The following is a 19,387-nucleotide window of genomic DNA, read 5'->3' as shown; positions in this document are numbered from 1 at the left end:
ATTTAGGGTGTCTAATTGCCGTAATATACTATATTCAAATATTAAACTATCAAATGGTCACTGAAGAGCAGACCTAAAGATTCTTCTTTACTAAAGCTCCTGCCTCCATGCTTTTCTTCAAAACAAAAAGTCATCACTTGAGAGTGCAGAGCGAACTTTTTACTAAGAGAAAGAAATGGAATTAATCTCCCCTACATCTAGTAATGTGCAATTATTGAAGCCTGAAAAAAGGCTAGCACACTGTGGTGGTTTAATTTGTTTCTGGTAGTGATAGTTTCATTTTTCCATCTTACTGCTGCAGTGTGATTAACAGAGTGATGGGTGGTGGGAACTGGTGGCAGGAGGGGAGTATGGCACCTTCAAATTGGTACCTGGATATGAAAATTATAGTCTTGGAACATTAAAATTTTAGTTATAGGATTTGTGTGAAATGAAGGCAGATAGCTTATTCTATAATGATTGAATAGGTCAACTGGAAATTGTTTTTATTTGTCATTTTTTAAAGTATGTGAATCATCTTGTATCTTTATATGGTTAAGAATAATCCCCTGCTATTAAGAAAATTCTTTTATTTTAAATGAAGCATGAAATATTTGAGATCTAGACTTGTATAATATTTCCAGTTATAAGGCATAGCCTGAGAAGTGGAACTAAAAATAGTTTTAACGGTTGTTAAAGAAATGCTAGAAATTCTGCTCAAGGTCATCTTACTTGTGCTTACGAATTGTGCCACTTGAATACCGAGTAGCTCTAAAATGAGTAGGTGTTTATTCTTGTTATGTTAAATAAAATCATGTCAAACCAGAGCTTTTATAAAAACTTAGCCTTGTGGAAGGACTGTGGCTGGGCAAAAAGAGTAAGAACGCTCTGAATAAGAATGTTTCAACTTGATGGTCTGTCCTGTTAATTAAGTCTTCTGATCGCTGTACCATTACTCAATCACTCTTTGGTTCTACCTTCATTGTAATTGGAATGTATTAGCTTATACTCATAGTCTCAATTTTTAATAGAATCGAGATGATTTTTTTTATATCTCTCTGACACATGATTGAGATGAAGTTATTTTTTGGCCAGAACCCTGCAAACCACGTGGCTCTGCTTCCAAATGAGTATCTAGGTCCTGTCAGGGATGGTTTACCAGGCCTGGGAGTGAGTCAGATTCAAAGGTAGCAGCAATTTGTTTCAGGTTCAGAAATTTTACATAAGTTTCCTGTAATACTGCTACTCATTTTAGAAAAAAAACACTACTGTTTGTTCTGTACTTCATGAGCAGTACAGAATGTTTCTAGGTTTGAACTTTGATGGTTCTGTGCCAAAATAGTTTAAAAGTAAAGAAATCCAGTAGGTTCTTGCATTGTCCTCCTCTCTTACCTTTTAATGGGATTGTGAAACACCTCAAATTTGTAACTAATTCTGCTTTCTTGGCAGCTAATTTTTCTTCTCGGAACAAATGTGGTCCTTTGGGTCTAAATTGTAAACTATAAGATGAACTATGCTTAGAAAAGAAGCATTGTATAGGTGTATATTATGACTTTACTGTCCCTATATTGAACTAATTCCGGGCTAGAGAAAGGGTGGTCTGATTAGAGGTTGTTATCCCATTCCAGTCTAGTTGTTGAACACGTGCATTTTAAAAATTAAGAATGTATTTCCTCGTCTCATCTCAAATCTCTTGCATGCATATGAGACATGATCTCAGTTTTCTCTCTGCTCCCCTAGTCTTGAAAAGCATCCGAAGTGTTGAGCACTTTGCTAATTGTTGGGAGTGCCATGGAAAGTGTGACAAATTGATGCTCTGGTTTCTCAAAAACATCAGTATTGAAAGTTAAACAAAACAGCTGGATACTGACTTTTCTTATGCTGGGAGTTGGAAATAAGATATTGGGAAATTCAGCATGATCTTTTAGAGAAACTCCAACAAAAAAACCCCCAAACCTCCCAAAACCAACCCACAAAAAACCCCAAGAAAGCCTGTGGGGGAGTTATCTTCTCCCTCCTTCATAAAACATGAAGAAATATTTCATTACTTTCCTTTGGTAACTTTTGAAGAATGCGTGTCTCTTCAGCTGTCTCAGTTTTCCACATGGCAGGCTGCATTCCTTGCACGCCAGGCATCATGTGCTTCCTATAATGTTGGATGTGCTGGGATGGTATGTTCAGAGAATTTCACTTACTGATAAGAAATCATTCCTTTCTATTTTTATTTCCTGTCTGCATCCGGACATTTCCCGTAAAGACAACTTGCATAGTGTCACCTGCTCCTCTCCTAATAAGTAGTGTGTTTATGGTATGTTCTGCTTTCTTGCGTTTCTAATATGATGACATTAGTGACATGCTCCCTTTTAACTTTAGGCTGTGCCTTAGCTCCAGGTGACTGCCATAATCATGATTAGCTGCAGATGAAATTGTGGTTTTCAGTAATCAATAGAACCGTTTCTCAGTGAGAAAATGTTACATCTAGGTGTCAACTGTTGTAAAATATGTCAAAGCCAAAAAGCATTTCATTTATGGGCAGGTGAATTTTTTGTGCTGAACTATATCGTGTGTGTGTTCTTCTAAATATGCTAAAAAGAGCAAATGCCTTCCAGTCCTTATTTCTTGTAGAAGTAGTTGCTGTTGGAAAATGTAAACTGTATGAAGCGACTGCAACTCCAGAATCTTTGTTCTCCAGTCTTTGTGGAAAACTTTGTATATGGTTATGACATTTAATTCAGCTTCATGGTTGGGGGGGGGGGGGGGGGGAGTAAATCTCTTCTTGATCTTTCACTAGTAGTGAGGCCTGTTTGTCTTGACCACAGCTTTTCAGAATGAACACCTTGAAGCAAAAGTCAAAGTGCTGGTGGTTTTGCATTTGGAAAGGTGGATGTTTCAGCAAGTTGCAAGGAGTGTTACTTTAACATTTTGAGTTTTAAAAAAAAAAGTTAACTTAAAAATGATAATTTGCCATAAGTAATTTTATATTCAATTCTAAAATACTTGTATTTTTACAGTGAACAGAGTATCTGCCAAGCACGAGCTGCTGTAATGGTCTACGATGATGCCAATAAAAAATGGGTACCCGCTGGTGGATCAACTGGATTCAGCAGAGTTCATATATATCATCACACAGGCAACAACACGTTCAGAGTAGTGGGCAGGAAGATTCAGGATCATCAGGTAAGCAAATATCTGGAAATTTGGAGTAGGAATCAAGATATTTTCGTTATTGTTTTTAACATTAAGAAATAGGTCTTCAATAAAGTTATGGCAACTGTAAATTATAAATTTACTTTTGTTTTGAATGGAAGTAGCAAAACTGTATTATGGCTTTTCTCCCATAAACGAAGCACTTTATAGATGTCCAAGGTGATACTCCTTGTGCTCTTAATGGGGTTAAAGATATAATCTTTTTGTTTGAGGAAAGCTTCTGTATCTGTTTCCCTCTCTCCCAGCATTTCATAAAATCCTTTTGCTCTGTTCTTGGTCGTTTATGTCACACACACATAGACTTATAATGTCCTGTGTGATTTGTCAGTAAACACTTTTTCCAAGAATAAACGATCTCTGTGCATTCATCTGAGAACAAATCTTTTTCTTTTTTTTTTTTCCCTCCCTTTATTCAGTGGAAAAAAGGTGAGAGGATCTGGTTGTCCAAGTGTAATGGCTTCCTCTTAGCAAATGGCTCGTAGTAAATGGTTGCCCTACTAGTTAGAATTGATCACCTTTAGTGTAAGCTCTAATAATGTTGCAAAGTGATACCTTGTGATGTGTAGTATAAGTCTGCATAACTGCTGCTGAAGCCATATCAAGTGAAGGGGCACAGCAGCCACAGAAGGTGATAACTTGGTTAAAAAACATAATTCTAACAAGTTAATGGAAAACTTGAGCTTCTGACATCTGAATGCATACTCACATCAAGTACTCTGCTACTAAAGGTCAGAACTGTTGATGCTACTAAATTGCTGTTAGGAAACATCGCTGCACCTTTTGAAATAAGAACACATAGGCTACAAAAGTTGGTACAAAATATCTCATCAGTCCCCTCGTGTTCTCATCACTGATTTCATATGGCATTGGGATTAAAATCAAAATGGCTTTGTGCTTCAACATTGTGACTTTGTGGATTGTGGGATTGGAATTAACCCATGTGGTTAGGGAATAAAATGAAGCTACATGAAGCTGAAACTTGTGATGAAATAACAATTTTAAACGTAAGTAATTTTTTTTTTTTTTTTTATGATTATAGGTGGTAATAAATTGTGCCATTCCAAAAGGGCTGAAGTACAATCAGGCTACACAGACCTTCCACCAGTGGCGTGATGCTAGGCAGGTGTACGGTCTGAATTTTGGCAGCAAAGAAGATGCCAACGTCTTCGCAAGTGCCATGATGCATGCCTTAGAAGTATTAAATTCACAGGAAGCTGGTAAGAGTCTCTAACTTTTCTTTTTTTTGAAGATCGTTCAAATACAGAGATGGAAAAGAATCAAATGTTTATGCTTAAAAGTCAATAAGTCTTTTTTCTAATTGTGATTCAGCCTCTAGCCATTTTAATTATTTGGGTGTTTTCTCTGTCTAATTGCTGCTGCTTGATAGTGACTCTCAACTTGGCTGCCATCTGTGTAAATGCAATTCCTAACAAGAAAAATCTGGTTTCTTGTTCTCTATTACATACAAAAACTTGCTGACTTTAAGGAAACACAACCAAAACACCTGACCAACAAATGTGTAGCTCTTAATCAGGGTACTTTTCAGGATTTCTACATATAAAAGACATCCAGTGTTCTTAGTGTGCTGTTGTGGTTTAATCCCAGCCAGCAGCTAGAACCACACAGCCACTCACTCACTCCCCCCACAGTGGGGTGGGGGAGAGAATCAGAAGAATAAAAGTGGAAAAACCCCCCAAAACTTATGGTTTGAGATAAAGACGGTTTATAGGTAGAGTAAAAGCCACACGCACAAGCAAAGTGAAACAAGGAATTCATTCCCTGCTTCCCATTGGCAGGCAGGTGTTCAGCCATTGCCAGGAAAATATGGCTCCATCATGGTTATTTGGGAAGACAAACGCCACCACTCCCAACATCCCCCCATTCCTCCTTCATCCCCCAGCTTTATGTGCTGAGTGTGACATCCTATGGTATGGAATAGCCTTTTGGTCAGTTGTACCAGCCGTGTCCCCTCCCAACTTCTCATGCCCCCCAGCCTATCACTGGTGGGGCTGAGGAGCAGAAAAGGCCTTGAGTCTGTAAGCCCTCCTCAGCAATAACCGAAACATCCCTGTGTTACTGACACTGTTTCCAGCACAAATCTAAAACATAGCCCCACACAAGCTGCTAAGAAGAAAATTAGCTCTACCTCAGCCAAATCAAGCACGTTATATTGGTATTTTTCCTTCTTATTGAGTACTAGTTTATTATGAAAATGTTAGGGTTTTTTTCCCTCTGAACTTTGGAATTCAGGTCATCCTCTTTGGCATTTCTTAACATACAGAATTTCTTAGCTTGGAGACCTTGGGTACCATTCAGATGAACACAAATAATTTAGACAACGTATTTATCATTTCATTTGTTTGGAGAGCAGGATGACATAGAGGGTTTAAAGCACTGATGGAAAACTTTCTGTCTGTAATATATTCTAGCCAGGCTCTACAGCAAATTGATCAGCGTAACTCTGGGACACACACACAGAGGGAGTTTCTGTTTTGAAAGACTTCAAGAGACTTTTGTGTTCTTGTAACCAAATAGAATTCTTTTGTCCTCATTAAACTTTAAAGATTACCTGTGTAACAAGAGAGAGCGCTTCTGTGCCAGGTTTTCTTTCTCTTGTGTAGAGGAGAGGCTATAGATAACCTTACTAGTGCTGTCTCAACTACAGCAAAAAAAAGGTGACTTTATTAAGCTGCTTTTCATTCTAATAGTTGTTTCAAGACTTACCTTTTGAAACTAAGTGATCTAGACTGAGAAGGATGATAAATTCTGCAGTGCTTATGCTGTTACGCAGCATATGAGGCCAAAATATAAAGGGTAGCTAGAGGTATAAGGTTCCTTTTTGCCAGCTAAAATAGTCCAGTTGTGTATCCCATTCTCCTGCCTCCCAGTTGGGTATTTTCTCTTCTAAATCCCTCAGCTCCCCTTTCCCTAAGTGTTACTTGATTGTAAATATATCATGCCTTCTGACTGTTTATCATTGATCTCCCAGCCAATGTTTGGAATCGTATGAAGTGTTGGTTTCTACTCATTTGATGTAAAGTCTGAAAAGGCCTGTTTTATGGTAATCGAAACGGGTTTTATGTTGTTTCCTGTTACCTGTACTTGAGGGGTTTGGTACAACATGTCTCAAATAAGTGTGTAGGTATATATACACATATATATTTTTCATCATTTAATGTAACTCCTCCTACACTAAAACTGAGCTAATGGAGAGGCTGAAATGACAGGCACAACAGTGCTCATTTTTTAATTGGTCAGTGTGTCTGGTTTTTCATCTCACAGATTATTGCGATTTGTCTAATGACTAGTTCTCTTATGTTTTATGCAAAGTATATGTGTGCTAACAACTATGTTGTTATATTCTTCAGTAGTAGAAATTTTATTGAACTAAGAAGCCACTTCAGTTTACAAAGACTTGTTATTTTGACTTGGATGAAACTAAAGTTGTTTTTAGGGGCTTCCTTGAATGTTACTTTAATGATACAAAATATCATTCAAACAATAGCCTAGAATCAATGTAATTCCACAGCAGCAAACAATTAAATGAAAATAACTTTCTGTTGCATCACCTCACTAATTTCTGAAATGATGGGGGTAGAGGAAGGGAGCTGAGCTTTGCAATTAGCCTAAAAATCACTATACTTAAAATTCAGTCCTCTGCTTATCCCAAATGGTGAATTCTTCCAAATCATTCTGCCATTAGTCTCTTTGTTGATCTCTGAAGCGGCCCTTCAGTCTGAGTTTGTCTGCTTCATTCATTTTAATAGCAGTTAATCGCCGATGACTGGGAGGTTATTTTGTTTTCGGATGGATTTTTGTGTTGATCGTGAAATCAGAGTTGAGTATGACTGTAATAACATGTCCCGATTGCTGGCTACAGTGCTGTAGTCTACTTAATTTGTTCTTAACGGCTTTAAGGTGTAGGTCTGAGAAGGACATGAATTAAGCTGCATAATTATGTTTGATAGTGGCTGGTTGTAACCTCTAAGTTTTCTGAATTGTGAGATAGTTGCTTTGTTTCTCTTTCCCATGATGTCACTTGGTAGTAGCAGGTACAAGTCAAAATGCGTTAATTAGCTGCCTAATGATGGACACCATCGTCACAGGAGGAGGTAACTGTTCTTCTGTCACTTCTGTTGGCCAAGAAGGACCGTGGCTGTTTAAGGTTAGCTGTTACCTATTTAACAGACATACAGGTGCTTTACCTTCCATCGAGATGAAATAAAAAAAAGCTTACCATTATCGGCATTTCTTCAGCAGATGTCTGAAGATGAGTGGTTTTGCACTGCTGCTTGTAAAAGAAAATTCATCATTATGCCTATAGAATGGCTTTGTAAGCCTGTTACCATTTCCAGACAATGTTCGTAATGTATCTGTGTGAGAATACTGTCAACAAGTTTCCCAAGTTTTATCAGCTGGGAGGTTTGGCAGTGTATGATATACATATTACTTAATTTTTTTTCTGACCTGCATCAGTGTAAGAAGTAGAAAAGATCCAGTATCTTTCTGAACAGCCTGCTTCAATAATGGCAATAGGATACTAAGTAGCTTGCAGTTTAGAAACAAACTAATGGGATTCCTTGCTTAAAGTTTAAAGCGTTTCTTTTCTCTATAGTTGGTATAATTTCCTAAAAGTGCAGCTACAAATGTATCTTTGGTTTTAATTTTTTTCCTAGCATCTCTGCTGCCCAGAGAAGCTGGGGATGCCCCATTATATTATATGTTGATAGTTCCGTTTCTTCCAATTTATCTGCTAGACTTTTAAAAATTTCTAGCATACGCAGTCCTAATTGGTAGTCGTATGACACTGCTTCAAAAATTTGTACCTGATGAGGACAACTTGTCTCTTAATAATTGATGTAGATTGCTGTATATCCTAGTATATCTAAAATAGCATATAGAATCTCCAACACAATAAAGAAATCCTATATAGATAACTTCCCTTTTACTGTAGAATTGCTTACAATTAAAGGTTGATTCTTGCAGTATCCTTATTTTCTGCTGTTTTTTCCCATTTTGGCAATTTCTTTTATTAGCTTGGTTATTTTGAGTTGTATTTTGTTCATAAAAGGAAAGCAGTTTGAACGTTAACTGAGCATACTGCTCAGAAATTCATAAAGCTGTAGATGAATTTTAAACTTTGTACAAGGGTTCTCAGAAATCTAAACGACTTCTGAGGAATATTAAAGATTATTTTGTGGACATCCTTTTGGTTTGCAAGTCAGCTGTTACTTACGGCTCTTCCTCATTCTTTAAAAAGGAAAAGATCATAGTCTCCTTCTCTTGCATATATTTGAAAAATGTCATTGCTCTTGCTTGCAGTTGGCTCTTCACCTGTTGTATTGCTGGCATAATTTGAGATTGTTTAATTTAGGATCTCCCTCTAGTGGATCTACAGCAGCAGAGGCGAAGACAGTGGGTGTCTGTATCACTGATGGTCTTTTTGTCGTTCTAAGGAGTGTAGAATGAAAGCATTTGAAGTTGGAGCAGAGTAAAGGCTTTACCAAAACTGGCAATTTTCTTCTAAAGAAGCGGTACAGGTTTGTTTCAGAGGACTCTGAACTCATGGCTGTCTTGGCAGTGAAATTGTCTAAAATACAGACAATTATGTGTCTTTTTTTTTCTCTCCCTGATTTGCCGTATTGATCATGTGACTGTCCTAATTTCTCTTATTTCTCTTATTCTCCAAGCGTTTTCATCCTGTTCTGGTTTGAGTGATTGTATTAGTTAGTAGCTATTCAGCTAGACCCTGTTTCCCTGCTGGCTAGTTGAGCAGATTGTGGGCTACCCGCAAATCCAGAAGAAAAAGACGATAGCACAGGATTGCACTTTCTCTTGGAATTTTAAGGTAGACTATGAATGCTCCAAGTTCCTGCCCCACAGTCTTTAGGAGATGTATTAAAAATGTTCCGAGATTTCTTTCTGGCACTCACTTGGGAAAATTTTGAAAGACTCATTTCATTAAATAATTGTCTGAGGTGGTCAAAAGTTACACCTTCATTAAATGACAGGTATCTGTTATCAATTTAAGAGGTCATTTGAAGAGGATTTCTGGCTTTAAGGCTGTGTGCGTTGTCCTCAGATATTCAGGAATTGGTCTTAATTGTTTCAAGTAAAGATGACTGCTTTCGCTGAAGATTTTGCATTGAATTGCAAAGAAAATTTTCCTATCTGCATTAAGTAGAGCTCAGTGTTGCAATCAAAGTGACTCTGGAATGAGAGAAGAGGCTTAGTGAAGGGAAATGAGATGGCTGAGAAAATTCTCTGATGTGTGAGAAAACGGATTATTCCTTTGAAGGAATAAGGACAAGTAAGGGAGGTGTGTGTTGGGAGATGGGAGGAACAAAGGGTTATCATGCTCGGTTTTGCTGCAAAAAGTACCTTCTAGTTCAACTGGAATTGGCGTTGTTTTGTGTGGCATCTGTCTTCAGTCCCAGGAAAGCCTTGCTAAGAGAATAAGAAACGAAGTATGAGATTTATATATGTGTAATTTGCATTTGAGGAGATACTTTTGAGTTGTTCGTTGTGGAAGATGAAAGCAGCAAAAGAAGAACTGAAGGATGTCATACAACCGTAAATAAGCCTATTCTAATTCTTTCTAATAGAATTACGTGTATGTAAGATTTATGGTGCGTTTTGTGCTAATCTTTAACAGTTATGTATTGGTTCTTGAAAAGATTTTGGGATATTCTGTATGTAAAAGCAAGGATAGGAATAGCTTCGGTGAAGCTGTTCCAGTAGTGTCTTAGATGACACTTTAGTTCATAGGAAAATGGGGAGCAGGAAAAAGAAACACAGGGGCTTTTTGTTTCCAGGGGCTTTTTGTTTCCAGGGGCTTTTTGTTTCCAGGGGCTTTTTGTTTCCAGGGGCTTTTTGTTTCCAGGGGCTTTTTATTTTGTTTGTCTAATCTTGGGAAAACGCCTTGAGGTTAAATTTATTTGAAATTATTAGTAAACCTAGAAATTTAGTTGTCCAGTTATTAAATAATCAAGCCTTTTTTGGGGAAAAGATGCATGCTTTTTCCACTGTTCTGGGGTCCTTTCTATTAGAGCAAAGATAGTTCATTAAATCCTTGCTGATAGGGGAATGCACTTACTCATATCAAACTGAATAATTTAGTATCTTTGGGAAATGAAAGCTGAAACAAAAACTGGGCTTAACTAATTGAAATATGCGTAGAGACTATAGGAGATTGAAATGAGAAATTTATGTGTGGGGTGAGGGGAGATCTCAAATATTTCTGCTCATAATGTTGTGCTTCATATCATGATAAAACTTGTTTTGAGAGCAAAATGATTCTACTGCAATGAAGCAATTATGCTATACCTGTGCTCTTGGCAAGCCTCTGGAGCAGGCTGTCAGAATGGGAGCAACATGATGGGGTATTACCTTTCTTGTAAGAAGTCAGATAATATCTCTATTTTTCCTAGTGAGCTCTTTATTTTCCTTTGCAACGTGGGATTGATTAAAGAAAAAACTTTTGTCGTTACTAGATTCTATAATAGCTAATCCTGATTAATTGATTCTGATTTATATGCCAAAATATTAACCTGTATTAAGTACTGCTGTTCCATTTTAATTGCACATAAGAGTACTGAAAGCATCATTACTTTTAGTTGTGGTATTTGGTAGTGAAGGGAGAGTTGTGAAGTTTCTGGAGTTATAATCACTTTTGAGTGTTGCCTGTGCGGTGTTTCTGATTTGTGTGGTTCTTCAGGATCAGCGTTGGTATGGGGTGAGAGCATTAAAGTTTGGGTGGGCAACCCAAAGAACGTCATTAAAATTTGGTAGTTGGTCTTAACTACATGGGAAACATGTATTAGTTTTGTGGATAAAGTTTTGTTTAATAAACATTGGGGAATGTTAGTTTATCTTTCTCTTGTTGTCTTATAAATATTACCAGTAGAAGTTGTGGCTATATTAAATCTACTGTCTCTCAGAAACAGGGTGTTGTCATAGAATCATGAGCGTCATTGTGGAAATACAGCTTTGTTAGGCTCATTTCTTTAGTACAATATGCAAAAAGTGACAGTCAGCATCTATAATATTGCTATTTAAACAAATTCTGACAGAACTGTGGAAAAAAATAATTAATAAATTTGCTGCAGTAGATGGTGTTGATACATTTAACTTTCGATACTTGCTTTTTTAAGATTGTGATATTGTAGTTTTGTTAAGTGACTGTAGTTCTCTGTTGTCGAAGCTCTGTCTCCTCTGTTAAAGGATGGCAAACTGCAAGCCCTGGCTTGAGGTCACCCAGGAAGTTGGTGCTGGGACAAACCTGGTACCCTGTTATCAGCACCCACTTTCCAAGGCTCTGCTGGCACTTCCTATGCTTCCTATGGAGGCTTATCTCTACTTAAATTCAAATAGGTTTTAATGAATACTTTTGTTATTCTTGTCCTGTTTTACTATCTCTATTGAGTAAAAGTGCTTGTGAAGTGAAATATAAAGCATTTACTTTCAGTATAGAAAATGCAAAATAGTTATCACTCTGCTAAAATAAATCAAAGCGATGAGTAAATAGTGCTTAAAAAACAGTAGCCGTGTATGAGGAATTTTAGAGAGTTGAAGGAAGGAGAAGTCTTAGCTGGAAGATGATTCACCAGAATAGAAGTACTAGAGAACAGTTTTTTCACTTGCCCTACTTTTTGTCCATCACAGTCTTGCTTATAAATCCATAATGCAAGTCCAGGTCTAGAGGAGTGGGGCCACTTTGCTTCTGCTGAAGGCGAGTTATTGAGTCTCCCCAGACTTTGTTCTCTAACGTCCCAGGGTGGGACAGGCTCTGGATGAGAAAAGTGAAAGAGGTTACTCTACCATAATAATTTTTCTTATTACTTCCTTGCACAGATCTTGGAAAAAGCCTACTTTGATTCAAGCACTTAGTAAAGCAAGTTTGGGGTTTTTTTTAAAGTTCTTATAGTCTATAACAGAAATGTATCTTTTTGGTGTGGTTTTGAACTCTTGCCTGTGGTGTGTTCTTTGCCCCACAGGTGTACTCAAACTGTCCTTAATGAAAATCTTTTCTAAAGACCTATAATTAATCAGTACACTTTTCTTTCTAGCATATGCCTATATAAATTAACTTGCTGTCTGCTTTCAGTACATTCTTCAGTCATACTTTGATTCAGTCGGTCATACTCTGATTTGAAAATCAGACCATATAGCTGGAATGTTCCTTAGTTTTGGCACTGACATACTGAGATATGAAAGAGGGGGAAATCTTAATTACCAAGTTGCTTCTCTGGGGGGAAAACTGAGATCTTCACCTCAAACTACAATTCTTATGTGTGATGGTTGACAAGCTTTTTCTATAGGTACTAGGCTGTGGGATTTTTTTAAATTAGATTTTGTCTTTTAATGCTGAACAGTACTGTAATTGCAGGAGTGGGGTTTTTGTGTGTGTTTTGGCTGTCTGAAACCCTGGGGCATGTAGGGTCCTGAGACAGATTTCATGTGATCTGGCTGCCAGCGGTCTCCCAAAAACCACTTCACAAGTCCTTACGATACCAGGACCTGTCCAGCGAAATGAAAATACATCTTGTAGCTTGTTGTATAACCTGTATTGTTTCTATGTTGAACAGCAGATACTGTTTTAGGGCTATTACCTCATAGGAATGTGGTATCTTCAGTGTCAATGCTGCTGGCACGAGGGAGGGGACGTTAAAAGGAGAGTTTGGTGTGAAACTCCAAAGCAGACAATGCTATTGCAAAGATTGAAGGAATTGATGAAACAAGAAGAACCGAGGCAGGAGAGATCATGTGTTTCTGTCTCCGGTTTGCTAATTATGCTTTTCATAGGGTCGTGCCATTGGAGTTAATTCAGCTCTTGAATGGAGATACAGAGGTAACAAGTCAATTGGAGGTGAAAATGAAATTAAGGAGTTTGATAAAACTACGAATCTGGTTGTGGTTCAAAAAGGTGACGTTGGGGATGCTTAATTTGCCTCCAGCAGCCCCCAGCAGTCACATGTCATTCTCTGAGTGATGCCAGACTAGGGGCTGCATGAAGAACCAGAACTGGCCCTGGTCCAGCTGGTGAAAACACTTGTTGCAGAGCTTTCCCCTGGGATTTTTAACCCTTTGGATTTCCAGTCCATCTCTCACTACGCAGTTGCCTGAACTGTCACAGAGGAAGGTGAGAATAAGCTGGAAAACAGAAAGCATTTAAACTGGAATGACTGCTGAACAAATTAGTATGAAATTATATCCCCTGTCTGTCAGCGCGCCATGCAGTGCACCATCTGTGCTTTCTTTAGGAAAAGAGAGATGTTCGGCTTTCCTTAAAATGAACAGACCATTCATCCTCATCTCTTACTTGGCTCATACCGGTTTTTGAAGATAAAGTGATCCTGTAGAAGGATGAGACTCTTTTTCCAGGCAGTATCTGTGAATATTTCTCTTGGGGTTTGATGTTTCTGAAGTATCTTGAAGTGTTCAAAAGCCTCTGAGAGAGCTTTTTATTAGCTAGCTCCTGCTTATTTATTTATTATACTGTCTGCCTCGCTATCCAGACCATTAGCAATGAAGTGGTGGTCTTGGCTTCCTGTAGTAACTTAATTTTACAGGATAAAACATACTTCTTCACCTGGTGTGTACCTTTTAACTTGCCAGTGTCCGTTAATGTGGTGGTTATTAAGAGGAGTCTGTGCTTGCAGGGAGGAATTTGCCAGAGAACAGGCCAAATGACTTGGTAGCTGAACTTTTTCTTTCTTGAAAGCCTTTGGTATGCTCAGGTTACGTTTCCTAATGGCAAAAAAGTGTAAGAAATACAATCCTTTGCATTAAAAATAATATATATTTGTGTCTGTGGGTATCTCTTGGAGATACTCTAGGCAAAAATAGTACAGCCGCGGCAATATCATGTATTTAGCTATGAGGGCCTAACACTTGCTGAAAAGAATAAATCAGACACAACCTCTGTAGTACACTTCCTGCTTTTATCTTCTAGAAGTAAGTTCTTACATTACTTTTTAACTGTAGCTATTATACACCTTTATAATTCCCAGGTTTCGTTGTATTTATGACCATAGTGTGACTACTCTGCTGTTTTGAGCAAGTGAACCTTTTTGTGCAGCCTTTAAAGGGCACTCGCTGCGAAGTTGGAGGCAGATTGCCTGTCCTTGATGTCTCAATATGTCACGCATGATCTCTTCATGTTTTTGGATGACTTTCACAAGTTCAGATGGTGAACAACTTTTACATTTTGATATTTGAGATGGGGGAGATCTCATTACGACTCCATCACTCTGACTACTTTAGTGGAATATAAGCAAGAAATTACTGGTTTGCTGTGGGACCTTTTCAGAACTGGGTACATTTTTATTGTCTTTAATTCTGCTTGCTTATAAACTCCATAATCTTAAGTGTAGCTGCGGTCTAAATAATTTCCTGACTTACTGACCATTTTTACAGAAACAATGCATTCATGTTCTACTGTATTCCATTCCACACTTCATCCTTCATTCTGTTAATTCTTTTAAAATAATTTTGCACTGTAAATACATTTGTGAGGAAAGTGGAAAAGCCTCTTTGTTTTTAGAAGACAGATCTGGCATGTACAATTATTTGAAAGATTTGTGATTGAGAATTGCCCATCGGTAAAAGTCAAAGGTGAATTTGCATGCCCTTCTCTTTTGCATTTCTCATGGTTAACAGAACTCACAATTTGCCTCTGTTCCCTCGGACACAATTCTTGCCTATTGCCAAAGGAAGGTCTTTGTTCCAGGTTGATGAGCTAAAATGCGAGTAAATTTTGGTGTGACCTGTAGAAACATATTTTATCTTCCTTCTCTTGGTATGGTGATAAGCTTCTGATGGTTTTTTTTCTCCTGTTCTTTTTTTTTTTTTTTCTCCCAGTGTTCTATTTAGGTGAGTGTTTTACTTTTTCGAGCCTCTTCTGTTCTCCCCAAGAGTACTTGTTCATTGTTTTAAGAAAAATCTCAGACTTGGAGTGCTTTTCAGAGCTTTTGTTAAGTCCCATCATGTACAAAATTTATTTTGCATTTCTGTGAAACCTTTTCATCCATGTGAAATAAATCCATTCTGCAAATATGTGCAGTAACATTCATTGCAGCTTTTATTTGCTGTATTATGTTGTTGAGCTTGTTTGGCTTAAAAAGCAGAAGTAAAAAGTTCCTATAATGTCATGTGATGGCTTGCCTCTTTCCTTGGCTTTGTGCTTTTTTTGCAAAGTACAAGTTCAAATCATTAATTTATGGTCTGTCTTCGCTTTTAGGTCCTACATTGCCTCGACAGAATTCACAGCTTCCCTCTCAAGTACAAAATGGTCCATCACAAGAAGAGCTGGAAATCCAGAGAAGGTATGGTATTATAAGGGAACAGCTGTTCAATTAAAGAATGTATTAGCTCCTCACTAATGATGACAAACCAGAGTCAAGGACTTACAGTTACTCTGTTGCATTAGGGCAGCATTTTATGCTTGCAGTTTCAGTAGTGCAGCTTTTGGGTGTAAAAACTTTATGGGTAGATCCCTTGCTTGTTGTCTCCACCCATTCAAATGCTGGATTGCTACTGGCCTGCCATGGAAGTGTTGAAGATCCGATAGGAAGCCTTGGAAGACTTCACTGCTGTCGTTTTCAACCAGATTAATTAATTTTCCAGTGCCTGCAGCGTCTTCAGTTTTTGACACGTGCATATAAAGAAGAAAACAGCAAGCAAGGAAGTTTTAACTTGTAGAAGTAGAGAATTAAATTGTCATGGAGAGTGACAATTTTTCTTCCCGAATGTGGATGCACTCGATTGCACTAGATCAAAATATTGTATTGGAAAGCTTGTTCACCTTTACAGTATATTAGTTCTTTAGCAAAGAAACCTTCATTTTCTGTCTCTAGTGTATAAATTTATGTAACGTCTAGTAGTCTTAACTTTCATCTGTAGCAATACTGGTTACATCTGTGCTGCCCTCAGGGAGTAATCCCTGTTCCCTGCCCAGTCGGCACTCCTCCAAGCTGAGCTGTTCCCTTCAATGAGAAGCCACTGTACCCTGTCCCATGCTCAGTAGGATATTTTTCAGACCTGTAGCATTTTTAACATGTGGGTTTTTTTGCAGTTCCTGTCAAAAATCGCTACATATCAATCCCGTGCCCAGGTTCTGGGAACAAACCTTCTAGTTGCCATATTCCTGCTTTTGTTGGCAATATTGGTTGGTGCCGTAGGTTGAGTGGCTGGGACTTGGGCATATAAAATGGCAAAGTCTTCTAGGGATAGTTTTATCAGACTGGGTTAAATGAAAACAGTAAGACCTTGGGCTGTCCCAAGCACACTGCCTGTGCTGCAGTCCTGGATTATTTTACCATCAAAATACTCCCAGGAGATTAGCTGTTCCCTTCCAGAAGGGATGCTGAGAGCCATTTAGGTCACATGCAGTACAGATACAGGGAACGGGATCCTTGAATAAATAGGAAGTGGTCCAGATTGATGGTGTAAATGCACTTAATAACTTCCAGTGGTAACTGGAAAAATATTTTAACATGTTGTATCTAATTGGCGCTGAAGGTTTTTCTGTTTTGGTATTTTGCCTTTAGTTTGTTTTTGCAAAGGTGAGCAGAACCAGATTGCTAATTTGGGAATAATTTATATTATAGATTTGATAAACTAGCTATATGTGTTGAACAAAGTTTCGACATAAAAATTCGTCATACTACTTCATCTCTTTTCTGCAGTATGTTCTTAAATCTGCACAGGGATTACTTTATCTGAAAGTCTCCTTGTTTAAGAACACAGCAAGAAGCTCATTACAAATCTGTCTGATGTGTTTACCTGCGAGTCTGCTGTCATGATAAAGGTCTTTTATGTCACTTCTTCAGACAGACTTTTGAAAAGCTTTTTTCTTTTATATTTTTTCAGTTCCACACTAATGGCTTTTAATATTTTTATTTCCTGTCTGTTCCTTCAGAAGGCTGCATTAATTGAAATGTATAATGTTGAAATACATTTCAGAGAAGCATTGTAGGTAGATGTCTCTTCAGAAAAAAAGTGCTGCCTCATATTAAGAGCTCTCCAAGTCTCTCTTGAATTTTTTTGTGTGTAAAGGACATATTATTAGATGGCATTCTTAGGGCTTCACTTTCTCATTTGATCAGTGTGCTCTACTTGTTTTCATCTAATATAATGTCCTCTTTCAAGTCTGGTCCTGGTTTTGATTTGCTTTTCCACTGAAAAAGGATAGAGAAGTTGAATGAGTGTTTACTCATGTTGCTAGCCAGATTGTCTGTGGAAAGACTAATGCTGTTGTGCCATTAAGCCTAAGAAGAACATGTAATTTTGTTAAAACATTTCACAAATGGTCCTCTGGTCTCTTTACTGCTGTAACTATATGGTTATAATTCAGTTCAATTAACTCCAAGCTAGAACTTTTCTTCTGCATTAGCTGTCTTTCAGCTTCCAGTCTGTAATAACAATAGTCTTACCACCATAACGTAGAGAGTAGTAAATAGTTGGGAAGAAAAGGGTTAGGTTTATATGACTTTTAACTTACCTACAGGTGACGTTTACAGTCAGTGTGGGCAGAATTGATTTCTGCAGGGACCAGTAAGACTCCAGGGAATGCAAGAGAAGGAAATAAATGTTACTGTGTACCACTTACTAACATCACAAACTCGGGGTTTGTGATGGATCAGTAGGAAGACAGGCTTTATATCTGTTGCTTGTGAAATGTGTGTCTGTGGGGTAGGGGTTTTGATTAAGATGTGGCTTGATAATAGTTGTCTTTAAGTGCTGGTCTCATATCCTTCCCCTTACGTGTACCTGATTCAGTAATGTTTGACCAACTCCTATGTTAAAGATATTCAGGAAAATTTTTTTTTAATTATTTTAAGCCTGAGAAAAAAAGATCTGCTTACATAAAAATTAAAGTAGAGAAATGGACCCCATGGAGGTCAGCTAGTCCAACCCTCTGTCCAAAGCAGAGCTAATTTCAAAGTTAAATTTTGTGGCTTGTAGCTTCAGGGTTTTCCTAGGCACAAATAGAAATGTTTCCTCGGAAATGTTTTGTCAGAGGAGTGGCCAGTGAAGAATGGCATATTAAAGAGAGCTCTTCGAGTGATGTTCTCCTTCGCTTTTGTAACCGGTGTTCAAGAATCTTGGGGAAATTGGGAACTGAAGAATTAAATCAGATCATTGTCAACAGAAGTGTATTATTTTGGTTCAAAGATTTTTCTGTATTTTAGAAAGGGTTTAGTTGCCCTTTGTTTTGAGTAAAAGTGCTAAAGTGGTAATACTACTTTGTTTATTTTGCTGCAGAGGCTGTTACTTGAATGTTTGCGTTGTTTGCTGTGCAGCGCTGACGATCTGTAAAGCCGTTAGGACCCAATGTGCGATCTAAAACACTGAGGGTTTTATGAGGCCAAGATTTCACACAAGGTGGTCAATGAAATCATTTTGTCTGGTGAATTGATAACTTTGTTACTTTCTTTTAAGAAGCCTTAACACATGTTGTACGCTTTCCCTGTCGAAGTAGGGAGTACTTTAAAATAACTGTAATTTTCCATAACTTGCACTCATTTAAGTACAGTAATAATGAGTTTTAAAACACTCCAGCTTCAATTTTCAATCCTCAAAAATGAAGGGTGTTTTTTGTTACATGGGTTATTTTTCATTTTGTCAAAGTGGTAGGCAGTGTTTATAAATTCTACTGATTGTTTGATAATGACCCAACTGCAGTTGACACACGTATTTGTTAATAACTTCAGAGTTACTTAATGTCAAATACCATTTTAAAATATAAGATTAGTTCATGGCATGCCTCTGTGTGCTACTCGTGCATGTAAATTTACCTTCTCTTCTAGCCATGATAAATATATTATCAGGAATATGAGTCACTGAGTTGGTATCTAATATGACACTTGGGAATTTAATGAGTTAATGTTTATAAATAACTTCAAAATCATCGCTGCTTCATAAATAAAGAGACCAAGAACAGCAGAAACAGAGAAAGCGTATCGATTGTAAGGAATAATGAAGGTGTACAAGCCACCTGTTGTCCTTCAGGGGCGTAATGGACCAAAACTTGACCGACTTCTGTCGTAAGTACTCAATGTTAGACCTTTGCATAAACGTAGTATCAGGGGGGTTTGTCATTGTTAAATACTTCTTTTCCTTACAGTTTTAGTTTATTTCATGGATTGGGATGATACTGTTAAAGAAAACTGGGTGTGTGACTGTGCTAGAAAGTAGT

General features: G+C 37.7%; 1 protein-coding gene across 2 annotated transcripts in view; it reads left to right on the top strand.

Annotated features, from left to right (window-relative positions):
• Positions 1-19,387, top strand: part of ENAH (ENAH actin regulator) — a 91,039-nt gene that overhangs the window by 43,018 nt on the left and 28,634 nt on the right. For both annotated transcript variants that reach the window (XM_074144509.1, XM_074144508.1), the window contains exons 2-4: positions 2,991-3,156; positions 4,226-4,403; positions 15,428-15,512. In XM_074144509.1, coding sequence (XP_074000610.1) covers positions 2,991-3,156; positions 4,226-4,403; positions 15,428-15,512 — 429 coding nt within the window. The remainder of the gene's footprint in view (positions 1-2,990; positions 3,157-4,225; positions 4,404-15,427; positions 15,513-19,387) is intronic.

This window comes from Numenius arquata, chromosome 2 (genome assembly GCF_964106895.1).
Source record: "Numenius arquata chromosome 2, bNumArq3.hap1.1, whole genome shotgun sequence".
In the NCBI taxonomy this organism is placed as follows: domain Eukaryota; kingdom Metazoa; phylum Chordata; class Aves; order Charadriiformes; family Scolopacidae; genus Numenius; species Numenius arquata.
Note: the sequence above shows the minus strand (reverse complement) of the source record. Positions and strands in the feature narration are given on the sequence as shown.